At 35.2% G+C, this 13870-nt stretch overlaps 1 protein-coding gene across 1 annotated transcript in view; it reads left to right on the top strand.

Moving 5' to 3' along the window:
• Pik3c3 (phosphatidylinositol 3-kinase catalytic subunit type 3) overlaps nt 1-13870 on the top strand; it is a 90551-nt gene that overhangs the window by 71904 nt on the left and 4777 nt on the right. The window contains exons 23-24 of the mRNA XM_090353185.1: nt 946-1036; nt 7541-7666. Of these exons, the coding sequence (XP_090209311.1) occupies nt 946-1036; nt 7541-7666 (217 nt within the window). The remainder of the gene's footprint in view (nt 1-945; nt 1037-7540; nt 7667-13870) is intronic.

The raw sequence follows: 13870 nt of genomic DNA, 5'->3' as shown, positions 1-13870 counted from the left end.
TTTTTTAAAAAATTCTTTTTTGTTGTTGTTGTTGTTGCCAGTCTTGGGGCTTGAACTCAGGGCCTGGGAGCCGTCCTTGGACACTTTTTTTTTTTTTTTTTTTAACTCAAGGTTAGTGCTCTGCCACTTGAGCTGCAGTGCCACTTCCAACTTTTTCTGTGTATGTGGAACTGAGGAATCAAACCCAGGTCTTCATGCATACTAGGTACTCTACCACTGGGATACTCTCCTGGCCCCATAGCATGAATTTCTTTTTATCACTAAATTGGTAAGAAGCGTCCAGTTAAATGCATTGGAGAGTGTTCTAGAGCTTGGATTTCTCTAGGGTCTTATCCCTAAGCTTCTACTTCTGGAAATGTTTTGTCCTTAAGAGAAAGGAAGAGTTTAAGGTTTAGTGAACATACTCTTGCTTCTTGTTGTAAGCAGGCATATTCTAAAGATATCATCACTAGTTTTGATGTAGTAGAGTGCTAGATAGTCTTCTTTCATTTAGGATTGTTTATATCCAGACCAGTCACTATGCTTCCTGTAGCTTGCTTGGTATCACATATTCATGAGCAACTCATGGGATGATATTTCTTTTTCATTCCTTTAACCCTGACACACTTGATAGCCTTAAAAAACCAGATACTTGTTATCTCACAATTAACAATATAAAATGACAATTAGGTACGATGTGAATTTCTTCACATCTACTTTCACAAAAAAATGAAAAAATTTTCATTATGAAGTGATTCTATAAAAGTCTGTCTTTCAAATTTGAGACCAAAAGACCTCATAATAAGATTTTATTTTTCCATTCAGACAGCTGATAAATTATATCACATAATATTTTCCTTTGGGTTAATAGTAATATTTAAAATATCTAATTATCATTTCTAGAAATGTCCTTCATATGAGAAGTTTAGACTGCTAACTTGTTGCTATTTTTTTCTACTCTACTAGGTATTCAAATCTGATTTTAAATTTGTTTTCATTGATGGTTGATGCAAACATTCCAGATATTGCTCTTGAACCGGATAAAACCGTGAAAAAGGTAATTTTTTTCTTTTCTCCATTTTTTTCGAGTCCTGGGGACTGAACTCGGGGCCTGAGCACTGTCCTTGGGCTTTCCTCAAGACTAGTGCTCTACCACTTGAGCCTCAGTACCACTTCTGGCTTTTTTTCTATGTATATGGTACTGAGGAATCGAACCTGGGTGCTTGCTAGGCAAGCAGTCTACCACTAGGCTACACCCCCAGTCCTGAAAACAGTAACTTTGTACATCCAGAGATACCAGTGTACTTTTCTTACATAAAAATGGGAGTTTTAACAATTTTTTCTTTCGTTCCAGTTCAGAGATTATTATTAGGTAATATATTAAAAAAAGATTTTTGTATAATTTATTTTCCACCTTCCAGACTGTAGCAAGCTTTTAGTTCCTTTTTTAATCATTTCTGTTCTATTTCCTTCTCAGAGGCTCAGGAAAATTTCACCATGTTTGGAGAGATGGCTTCCTATTATAACTGCTGCCGTGTGTCCTTAAAAGCTTAGCTCTGCCTTTCCTATTCCAAATAAAATGCCTGATTCCTGGCATCCCCACTAAGAATGTAATGCTTATCTAATTTGATCTTATTTCTGGTTTTCTTAGTCATTGCTGAGGAAAGGATATATAAAGAAGTTGTTTACTTAAAGGTATTATAATGTTAAATATTCAACATTTAAATTTAAAGAAAGGTAGTAAAGCTTTTTAACTTTAGAAGTGTAAACTCACGGATAAGCAAACAGCTCACCTAGACAGAGTTGTTATTGTGTTTTAAAGAAGTAAGGGATAACACACACACACACACACACACACATAAGGAGTAACAAAAAGCTTGATTGATTTTCTTACATAACAGATTTAGATACTTCTGTGACAGACCATAAATGAAACCAATTTCTTTTTCTAATTTCATACATGCTGAACAGCAGTGAGAATTTCAGTGTTAATATTTTATCATTTAAGAAAATTATACTGTTTTACAGTTCCTTTATTTCTGGTAAATGGAATGTTGGCCTTTTACATTTACCTTTTTATCTAACCAGCATGATTCTTTGTTATAAAATTGGAAATAGACAATTTTTTAGCATGTCTTATGTTTTATTGACTGAAGTTACCCATCAAGAAATGTAACTGGTTTATGAAAACTTCCTTAGCTATAATCAATGACAGCATGAGGTTTCAAATGTTGCATATTTTGTTTGCATCTGCTAGATTCAGGTCTATCTTGCTGTTTATTTAAATCCATTTATTTTCTCTCTGTCATCCATTCATTCTTCTGACTACAGATGTTCAGAAGTTGTTTATAAAAGTTCTGTCGGCATTTGTCAAACCAAGTCAGACAGTTTCTTTGGCTAGTTATACTCTGTTTTCACTGTTCCTTTTTGTTACCAACTGTCTTTATGGTAGTATCTTTAAAATACAAAGCAATTCATTTTATGAAAAAAGGGTAAAAGCATGTTCATTATTCATTTTTTTAGAGTATGGTACTGTATAGCTGTTCATTTTAGCTTCAGTTATATTAAAGCTTTGCTATGTTTTTCCATAAGCAGTATTTTATTAAGGATCTCTGCTTTTTGATGTACAATCAACAAAGTAATATAACTGATTGCAACATAAACTATTTCTTCATCACACTTAGGATAAAATGTGTACATTTTCCCATTTCTTTGGGCCTTCATTTTCTGAAGGTTCCTTCTGTGACAAAAAGCATTGTACATTATAGATAGCACAGGAAATATGTATGCTTTTCTCTTGTTAATATGTTTTTTGTTGTAGAAGTCACAGCTGTGAAACTAGTAATGAATGAGAACTTTTTTTCTTTCTTAAATGGTGAAATTTTTTTTAATAAAGTCATTCACAAACATCATATCTGATAGTTGTAAGATATTATGTCATACAATGCTTATTTCTATAACAAACTCCCTAAAATAAATTCTTTAAAGCTATTTATTTAGAAAAAAAGTTCTCCAGGTAATCTAATAAGTAAATCATGGAGCAATTTCCTTTCTTTTAGGTTTTTGTTTTGTTTTGTTTTGTTTACTTTTTGTCGGTCATGGGGCTTGAACTCTTGGCCTGATTTCTTTAGCTCAAGTCTAGCACTCTACCACTTCAGCACTTCCGGTTTTCTGGTGATTAATTGGAGATAGCGTCTCACAAACTTTCATGTCCAGACTAGCTTTGAACCACAGTTCTCAGATCTCAGCCTCCTAAATAGCAAGGATTACAGTATTAAATCTTCCTAACTTTTGTATTGGATAGCTCTATTTAGGGAGAAAAAGCAGTACAAAGAAGAGCTAGCTTAATGGATAAACATACAAACATGGCTACTTAACAGTCAGTGCCTCTTCATTCACGTTCCTTCAGTTCAGTAATTTAAAAGCCCAGCAGCAAGTTCATTTAGAGTAATTTAAAGGTAATACTATTTTGTGTTAAAGAATAAAATGGACATTCTTACTAAATTACTTAATTGATTCTGTTCCTAAACTTTAAAATAAAGAAATCATATATAACAGCTACAAATTAGGCAATGATCTATTTCAAGTAATCTGTAAAATTGGACTGTTTTTGGTGCCTTGAAGTTTGGTACATGCACAATCTATGCAAACAATAATACTTATTCTGATGGAATTTTTTCAGTGAGTTTTTAAAAATTCCTTTACAGTAGTTGTGTTTTATTTCAAACCATTTTCAGCATTCACTTTTTAAAGGAATTGTAGACTTATGGATTTAATTTTCATCATGTTCAGAATTAACTTTTAAATTCTAGCTTTTATTAACATAAGGGGTCTTTTTCTTACTGTCTTGTAGTTTTTGTGATTTATTTAAAAATTGGTGCAGGAAAACATTTCTTCTAAGTTTACTTTTTAGTAAGAAGAATTTAATGGGGAAAGTCTTTTCTTATGTGAATGAAAGTTACCATTTTAGAGAAGCCAAAAATTCTTTCTGAATAAAGGTCTTCCTGTGATAATAAGTATTAATCTTTTGAAACATTGTATTCTGTGCTCTCAAAGAATAGGGATTAGATATGTCAAATCACTGCTTCCTAGGAAAGACAGTGTAGTTTAGATATGTATTGCAAGATTTGTGGAATTGCCATATACTTCGAAGAGTGCTTGCAAGAACAGTCTGTGTGTAAATGTTATTAATACGGTTTATGTTCATGCTACGTGGAACATTGATAAATGGCTGCTATTGCTCTATACTGTAATTGAAAGGAAGGTGATGTCCTTTCTGAGCTTGTGTTAATATCGCTACCTTCTCTGAACCTGATTTGATCACAGAGGAGAGTACAGAATGAGGTCTCATATGCTTACAAATATTTAGATAATTCCCAATTATGACTCCAAAAAAACCCACTTGGTATATGGAACTGTCTTTCTTGCTAGGAATGTCCATTTTGAAACAAATAGTATAGTCTCCATAGATTTGTCAGAAATGCAGATTTAATACCCAGGGCTCTTGCGTCTAAAGGATGATTGTCCTTCAGAATAACGTTTTAAAGTCAAAGAAAGAATCAGATAGTATTAGTTTTTAAATTTAAGGAAATATATTTATTTTTGTTTATTCATTAAATATGTATATATTCTTTCCTTTCCAAGTCCTTTGAGACATGGTTTTGCAATCTAGCCCAGGCTAGCCTTCTAGCCCAGGTTGGCCTTAAACTTCTGAGTCTCCTGCCTCAACTTTCCCAGCAGGAGGACAGATTTGCAGTAACCACACCCAGCCTTAATTTACTCATTTAAAAAAAAAATAATAAGATGCTGAGACTGATTTTTAAAATGCATCTGAATTTAGGTTAATGAAGTTAACTGAGTACAGTTTGTGACAGATATACTTTGGAAGTTAGAAAAGTCACATAGTTTGATTTTTTTTATGTTGTGGCAAATAGGCTGTAATCCACTGGCTGAGAACTAGTAAACTTGGGGTGAGTGTTCTGCTCTACTTGCTGAATGGTAAGCATCACAGCTGTCCATTGGTAGAAGTGGACCCCTTTTGTGAAATGTGGCTCATTTCTTTTAAAGGTTATGCTGAAAGGACATGTTTTTAGTAAATCTTTCAGATGTGAAGTGTCTGACCATAATGAACAAGAGTTGTCTTTATTTAAAAGACATTGAGTATAAGAATGTTATCTGCAAATGGGATTTAAAATACTCAAAAGACTTTCTGTTACATGCTGAAAAGGTCTGCTTGAATTGGGTGTTTATCGTTACTTACAGCTGTTCTAACATCATTTCATTTGAATGATAAGAGCTTGTTTTTTAGCGCCTAAAGCTTTTGCCTATTACATCTCCTTATGAGAAATGTGTATCTACTTTTCCCCCCATGAAGCTGTTCTAATATATCTCTAGTCATTAAATTGTCACTGGATTTTAGATAGAAAACAGAGACAAAAATCAGGTCTGTGACTTAGAAACAAGTCTGATACAATACATAGGAGTAAACATTCTCTAGAACAATTTAAGAGATTCTGCAGTCCTTGGTACTATTGACAGAGAATGCTTATTGATATTGTTATTCAGAAAATCCTAGCACTGCAAAAAGAAAATGTGGTCTTCAATGTAACTTTTAGGCATCTTTTTAAATAGTCTTTTTTTTTTTTGGTCAGTCCTGAGGCTTAAACTCAGGGCCTAGGCACTGTCTTTGAGCTTTCTCAAGGCTAGTACTCTACCACTTGAGCCACAGCACCACTTCTGGCCTTTTCTGTGTATGTGGTACTGAGGAATCAAATCTATGGCTTTGTGCATGCTAGGCAAGCACCCTTTCACTTGGCCAAACTCCCCACCTCCATTTTATTTTATTTTTTAATATTCTTAACACTACTTTACATGAACTTCTAGTGATAATGTTAAGTTTTAAATTCTTGAGCTAGATTTTTACTGTCTCTAACATGAACCATAAGAACAGCCAGAGGTGGTGATCCATTCCTGTTATTCCCGCACTCAAGAGGCTGAGGCACACAAATCAAGTTTGATGACAGCCTGGGCTACAAAGCAGGTTCCATGCTAGCTTGGGCTGGTAATGAGAGTTCCTATCTTAAAGACCAAAACAACAAACTAAGTAGTTTTTAATAATAGCTGTAAGCATTGATAGGTCTTCAAATGTTACAAATCTTTTCTGATTAAACACCCAATTTCGATGTGTGAAACTGATTTTAATGCCAGTGGATAAGTCAGACTTAAGGGGATCAGAATGATCTTAACTACCATTTATAAATTGGATGAGTATGTAGGGTTTATCTAATGGACAAAGTGAAGAAACTTGGAGAAAGTGACCTTAGGAAGCCCTGAGGGAGACAGCAGGAGATTATAGATTATAGATGAATGCATATGTGTCTAAAGTACCATTATAAATAACACATCTTAAATACCATTATAAGCTTCTTGGTACAGTTAATACTGTATACAGGAAGGTAAAACGGGCTGTTGGCAGGAGATACCAGTAAGAAGAGGGAAGGCAAACAGCACAAATGAGGGTAAACAGTGTCCTGAATATGCCTAAAAGAGTTTATTTGCATGTATGAAGTGGAACAGTGAAACCTGCAGGAATTGTTTTAGAAAAGGGAAGCGAGATAAGGGAGAATGATAGAGCAGGACACACTGTATGTATGTATACACATGTGACCAAAAAACCCCCACTGTACTCCTAAAAAAACTGAAAAAGGACATATGGCACAATGACAGGTAGTGTAACATAGGTCAGCAAACATGATACCACTTAAGTTTAAGATAGTTAAACCCCTTTAAAGGGAAAGTATTCATATTTAGTAAAGAACATGCGTTACGCCAAATGCGTATCCTCTACTTATAGGTTATTTTTTGTCATTGACATAGTTCCTGTGATGTGTGTCAGTAAAGGGTCGGGGGAGACGAATGTTAATTTGATCTTATTTCACAGTGAATAACAGGCATATAAATATGTCACAAATTCATCCACATATTAAACTTTAATATTAAATATAAAACTGTGAATGAATAGTATGTTCCTTTAAAAAATTTCTATTGTTATTACAAAGGCAATATACAGAGGGTTACACTAACTCTCTGTATAAGTCAAATAAAGAGTCCATTTTTTTTTTGACAATATCACTCCCTTCCCTCACTTTCTCCCAGTTTGTCTTTTTTTTTTTTCCCCAGTTTGTCTTTAAAAAAATTTTTTTTCCAGTCCGGAGGCTTGAATTCAGAGCCTGGACACTGTCCTTGAGCTTTTGCAAGGCTAGTGATCTACCACTTAAACCATAGCACCACTTCCATTTTTTTCTGTGTATGTGGTATAACCAAGGAAATGGACCCAGGGCTTTTTGCATGCTAGGCAAGTACTCTACGTAGTCCAAACTCTTGGCCCAAGTTTGTCTGTTTTTGAAAGTAGTAAATATCTCCATACTCAAAACAATGACACTCAGTATTCCTTTATAAGTTATAAGTCATTATTAGCACAGAATTCACTCATATATTTTAATAATGCCTACTTAAATTTACTTTTTTTCATTAGAATACTTATCAGACTGTTCCCTTGCAGGTTCAGGATAAATTCCGTCTGGACCTGTCTGATGAAGAGGCGGTACATTACATGCAGAGTCTTATTGATGAAAGTGTCCACGCTCTGTTTGCCGCTGTGGTGGAACAAATTCACAAGTTTGCCCAGGTAAGTTTTTGTGAGATCCATGTCTCACCAGCCTTCTCCATCTACTGTGCAAACACATTTCTTCCCAACTAGTATTTTTTCTATTTTTATGTCAGGCCTAATGACAATCAAGTACCAGCTCAAATGAATATGTTCCATGTAATTATCAACAACAAAACATCCAGTTTTCTGAACAATGACTAAATTTTAGAGTGCCTTCATAGGTGTATTTGTCCCTTGTGGACAGTAGTGAGTACACATATTTCTTGAAAGTAATTTTCACGGAGGCTTTTGGATATTTGTTAGCAGCAGTGATGGGAAAGGAGTACAGGATTGAAGGAAAGCACTTAATCCCCACACCACAAAGACCTGTCACCCCTAGCATTCCTAAGTTCTGCACACAGCTGAGGGTAAACCTTCCATGCTGGCCTGTGATAGTAATCCTCAGATTTAATGTTCATAATGAAAGGTTATTATGAATGTCATAATGAGAGGGTTAACAAGCAGAAATACTGGGCTGCTTTTCTTTTTTTCTTTTTCCCCCCAGAGTCAAGGACTAAACTCAGGGCTTTGCACTTGCCAGGCACCCGTCCTTCACTGAGCTGGATCCTCAACTGCTAGGCTGCTTTTCTTGTAAAATCATTCCTGATATGCTTCACTCTTTTTCCCAACCTCCAATCTCAAAGCTCTGTTAGCATTTCTCCTTCCGTATTGCATATGTAACCAAAATCTGCTTCTTCAATAGTTTCCTGAATTACCTTTTGCTGACTAATATTTTAAATTTTTTCTTGACTTGATGATTCCTTGGATAACTAAACACTTTTTGGAACTATTCATCCTCATTCACACTGTTTTCCTTACCTCTTCCCGCTGGTACCTCTCACCAATGGCCTGTTTTACCTTCCTGTCAATTTACTCATTTTTAGTATTAACTGAACCAAGAGGTTTATAATGGTACTTCAGACATGTATGCATTCATCTACAATCAAAATGACCCCCCTCTCCTGCTTTCTCTTTCATAACTTTCTAAGGTATCGGTCACTTTCTCCAAGCTTACTCTTTGTCCATTAGATAAACCCTACATACTTAGCCGATTTGTAAATGATAGGAATTAAGATTACTGTGGTCCTCTTTTTAAAAAAATAGGAAAATTTTCTTTTTCTCACCATTCTCATCACTATTCTTTTGAATATTGGATCAGATATAGTTTGACAAAATTACTTTTTTTTTTTTGGTCAGTCGTGGAACTTAAACTCTGAGCCTGGGCATTGTCCCTGAGCTCTTCAGCTCAAGGCTACCTCCCTACCCTTTGATCCACAGTTCCACTTCTAGTTTTCTGGTGGTAAATTGGAGGTAAGAGTCTCATGGACTTTTTAATACCTGGGCTAGCTTTGAACTGCGATCGTTATATCTTAACCTCCTGAGTAGCTAGGATTACAGGCGTGACCACTGAGCCCAACTTTACATTGCTTTTTTAAAAAATTAAATATATTCAGTGTTTTTCCCTGACCTCATAGTGAAGACTAGCCTATGACCACCGAAAACGTTCAAAACTGTGCTCTAAGCTCTAAAAGCTTGCTTGCTTCCTTCCTTCCTTCCTTCCTTCCTTCCTTCCTTCCTTCCTTCCTTCCTTCCTTCCTTCCTTTCCCTCCCTTCCTCCCTTCTTCCCTCCCTCCCTCCCTCCCTCCCTCTGTTCCTCTCTCTCTTTCTTTCACATCTTTATTAGACTGTTTCTTTACTGCTTGAGCAATGCCTGTAGCCATTCTGCCTGTATGGTCTTGAATAAAGTTCTCACTAACTTTTCTACCTGATCTAGTCTCAAATCATGATCTGCATCAGGCTTCTGAGAGCTATGATTATGGGCATTAGCCACAGGTTAGGCCTCAAGAGCTATTTTTAGTGCCACTATGATTCTTTGTCTGAATTTCTCCATACTTTGTTTTCATTAAGAATTGTTCTTATATCTTCCTATTTTCGATGTTTGATTTCTAAGATGAAAACTTCTTCCTTTTTTAAATTTGTTTTTCTTAGCACCAATTAGTCGAGTAAGGGTGCTTATTCTAACATTCCCTTTATATATTACAGTGGTTCTTCCCCAGAGTCACTTCCCAAAATGCAAATTTCTTTAAGGATGAACTTTGTTAGTCAAATAGTTCAATGCTTACACACTTAAAAAGTTTTTAATTCTTTTCAAAGTCATTTTTTTGGACTTAAAAAAATACCTTCCCTAAATATAAGGATGAGTTGTATTTTATTATATGTCAGGCTTTCTGTATGTCGATGTGTGATTAATGTGTTCAGTCACTTGTTGAGTGGATGCTGTCATTCACATAATAGATAAGTAACTTGTCCAAGTCAATTAGCCTGTGATTAAATCTAGGTGTGTGTGTGTGTGTGTGTTCTAAAACAGCATTTTTTTTTTTTTTTAGTTATTTCTGAGTTTGTAGCTCAGACAGATATGACTTAGCAAATGGGTGACTGAGTAGGGTCAGAAACAAGATATGAACCCAGATCTTTTGGCTCCCACACATAGTATTTTTGAAACTAGGTTTCTTAATTCTTAGGATCTGGCTTACCACTATACAGAGTTTTGAGTAAATGAAGCTTTCAATGACAAAGCTTACGTAATCCTGTTCATTTCTTTCTCTCGCTACATACAGACCTTATTTTTCTTTTCTTATGGCCAGCTAGTTATAGTGTGCTTGAGATTAGAAACTCTTTAACTTCCATGTCTTCATGTTTTCCTAGCAGAGGATTTGCCGTCATGGTGGTCACTTCTGTCTAGTCTATCACTGACTACACCAATACACATCTAATGGAGATTCTAGTTCTTCTTTATTTTTCTGATCAGTTGGTGTGTGTGTTTGTATATCTAGTTATTTCACACTTGAATTTGTGTTGCTTCCAAATGCTTCATTTCAGTTATCTGTATCTGTGTAACATACCCTAAACTCATCAACTAAAAAAACAATAGTGATGTATTATTTTTTATTATTTCTTACAAGTTTTCAATCTGGAATTTAGCAAGAACCCACCAGTTCAGTTCTTTTGTTTGCTGTGGGGTTAGTCCTTCTATGGGTGGTTAAATTTGTCTGGAAAACTTAAAAAGCTTCAGATTAAAGTTGGCAACTTAATTCCCCTCTATATGTCTGCTCCTCACTTCTTGTCTCACCTGCCATTGCTCTGCCTCATGGTGACTGGCTTCCCGAAGAGGATATAAAAAGCAGAAGTGCTTTAAAATAAGTCACAAAAATAGCCATGATTCAGTGGGAAAAATATCCTCTGCCTCTCAGTGAGAGGCAAGGGTTCCCTATGCAGAAGGGAAAGGAATTGGGGAAAAGAACAAAGTTGAACATGCTTCACTTTAGAGTTTGAGCCTTCAAATTCTGCTTAATGAACTGCATACTTTTAATGGTGTAGTTTTGAAATTATTTTGAATTTTCTTTGTTGTTTCCATTTCCTAGAGTCTTTAATTTTCATATGATGCTATTTTACCAGATGAATCTAACAATGAAAAGGATAATTTTTCTTAATTCTTTGTATTAAAAATGTATGAAAAGAGGGCCAAAGGTATAGATCAAGTATGCCTGTCTAGCAAGCATGACATCCTCAATTCAACTTCTAGTACCTTCTCTAAAAAATTCCAAAAATATCAAAGGGCAGATGAGATGACAGAAAGCATGATTTTTATACATCCTTTTTAAAATCTTATCTCCCTTCGTCTCTCTTCCTCCCTTCCTCCCTCTCTCCCTCCTTCTTCCTTTCTTTCTTTTAATTCTGGAGCTTAAATTCATGGCCTGAGCACTATCCATGAGCTTTCCCAAGACTAGCGCTCTCCCACTTGAGCCATAGTACCACTTCCAGCCTTTCCTGTGTATGTAATACCTAGGAATCAAACCCTGGGCTTCATGCATGCTAGGCAACCACTCTTATCACTAGGTCATACTCCAAGTCCAAAAGCATGATTTTTAATGAACTCATTCTTTTAATAATTCATGGGATTTATTATGATACTAAAATGAAATTTTAAGTGCATGCTAATTAATCATTTTGGGGTTTGATCCAGAAATGAGGGTAGGTAAGTTTTAGCAAAATTTTATTTAGCATAGGAAGAACTATATTCTAAAATCAAATGAAAATTACCAGTTGTACCCATTATATGAAAAATATATTTCCTTTCATCATGAAATTAAACACTGCAATATTAGTTGCCTGGTAACTGATTTTCTCCCAAATAGCACTTTTATTTGGGGACATTGTCTTTGAAATTACATCATGAGAACACTCCTTTCTACAGAAACAATCTTTAATCTTCTTTCTTATTTTTTTATTTTTTTGCCAGTCCCGAGGCTTGAACTCAGGGCCTGGGCACTGTCCTTGGGCATTCTCAAGACTAGTGCTCTATCAGTTGAGCCACAGTGCCACTTCTGGCACACGCGTGTGTATGTGTGTGTGTGATTTCAAAGCAAAATAAAAATAATGAAAAACAGAAAACAGTAGCACTTATTTTGCCACAATATCCCCCTAAATATCCTCTTTCCTGTAATAAATGTAAGAGCTGTGTGCAGACACATTTTTATTAGGTTGATGTGCACTTTGGCAGTAAAGAAGTAAATTGTACTGGAATCTTCTGTTTTGTTTCAGTTGTTATTATTTCATATCTCAGAAGATTTTTGATTTTAAGATTTTTATTATAACAAAATAACTAGTAGGTATACTGTACACTGGTATAATTTTCTGTTCTCCATAAATGTGAAATTTATTTGTTTTTTGGTCTTAGAAGCTAATTCTGTTTAAGGACTATGCATGCATCAGCTGACACCCACTGTGAAAAGGAAAAATTATTGTGCACAAGCATTTTGTTTATTTTGTTTCTTTGAAAGAAATATACTTGAAGTCCTTGTGCCTACAGTTATAGTATCATTTTATGTTCTGGTTATAAACAGCTAGTTAGAATAAAGCATATTTTATTTTCCTAATTTGGACTTGTCTTCTAGCAAACATAATTGCTTTTAGTAATAAAAGTAACTATACACACCTTTTAAGAAATATTATCATTTCCTAATGGGTTGCTGGTGGCTCATTCCTATAGTCCTGGCTACTCAGGGAGCTCAGATCCAAGAACTATATATAGTTCCAAAGCCAGCTCCGACAGGCAAGTCTGAGATTGTTATCTCCAATTAACCTACAAAAAGTCAGAAGTGGAGCTGAAATTTAAGTGATAGAATAAAAAAAGCTTAGGGACAACGTTCAAGCCCTGAGTTTAAACCCTAGTACTGTCTCACATGTCCACACACACACACACACACACACACACACACACACACACACACACACACTTTTTCTTGCTGTAAATATGGAGTATCACTTTTTCTTCCTCCCCCTCCCCTTATTCTCTCCTCCTCCTTTTCTTCAGTCAGTTGTTCAGACATTAAGCATACATTCATACATTAAGCATAAGCACAGATCTTTTGATGTGCTTGTTTTTGCCATCTGACTTCATTCATTTAATAATTTCTGTCTCCTGGTGACCTACTTTTGTCTCATCCTCTCTTGTTTATGCTTCTGAAGCTTTTCTTTGCTTGCAAATTGAGCAGTTCTGTTAAGTACCCAATTACTTCTCCTCAGGTTGGAGGTTAGTTAGCTTGAGTGTTCTCAAATACCCAAGTTCAAGTTAATGTAACGCATTATGTCTAAACAGTTTTCCTTATATTCAGTTCTCTGTGTCTATAAATAATGTGACTTTTTGTATAGTAACTAAACCTTCTTTTATCCTGCCTCCTGTTTACAAAATGGTTGAAAAAAATATACTGTCATTTCTCAGGTTCCTTAATATTACTTCCTCTCTACCAGTGGGAATAAAGAGTAACATTGTAACATATCTCATGGAACAAAATAAAATTATTGAAGTCAATAGCCAAATAAAAGTTCTTACTTGCAGCCATTTTTTTTTTTAGCTTTAGTTATTTTCTTTCTTTTTTTGTAGGTCAAGGGACTTGAACTCTGGGCCTGGGCCTTGAGCTCTTCAACTCAAGGCTATTGCCCTACCCCTTGGCCTGGTCTTTGTCCCTGAGCTCTTCATCTCAAGGCTACCCTGTCCCTTGAAATACAGTGCCATTTTTTGTTTTCTGGTGATTAACTGGAGATAAGGGTCTCATGGACTTTTTTTTTTTAAGAATTTATTAACATTGATTTTTACATCATATTTTAAATGGCAAGTTTAAC

This window comes from Megascapheus bottae, chromosome 19 (assembly GCF_031878675.1).
Source record: "Megascapheus bottae isolate mThoBot1 chromosome 19, mThoBot2.hap1, whole genome shotgun sequence".
Classification (NCBI taxonomy): domain Eukaryota; kingdom Metazoa; phylum Chordata; class Mammalia; order Rodentia; family Geomyidae; genus Megascapheus; species Megascapheus bottae.
Note: the sequence above shows the minus strand (reverse complement) of the source record. Positions and strands in the feature narration are given on the sequence as shown.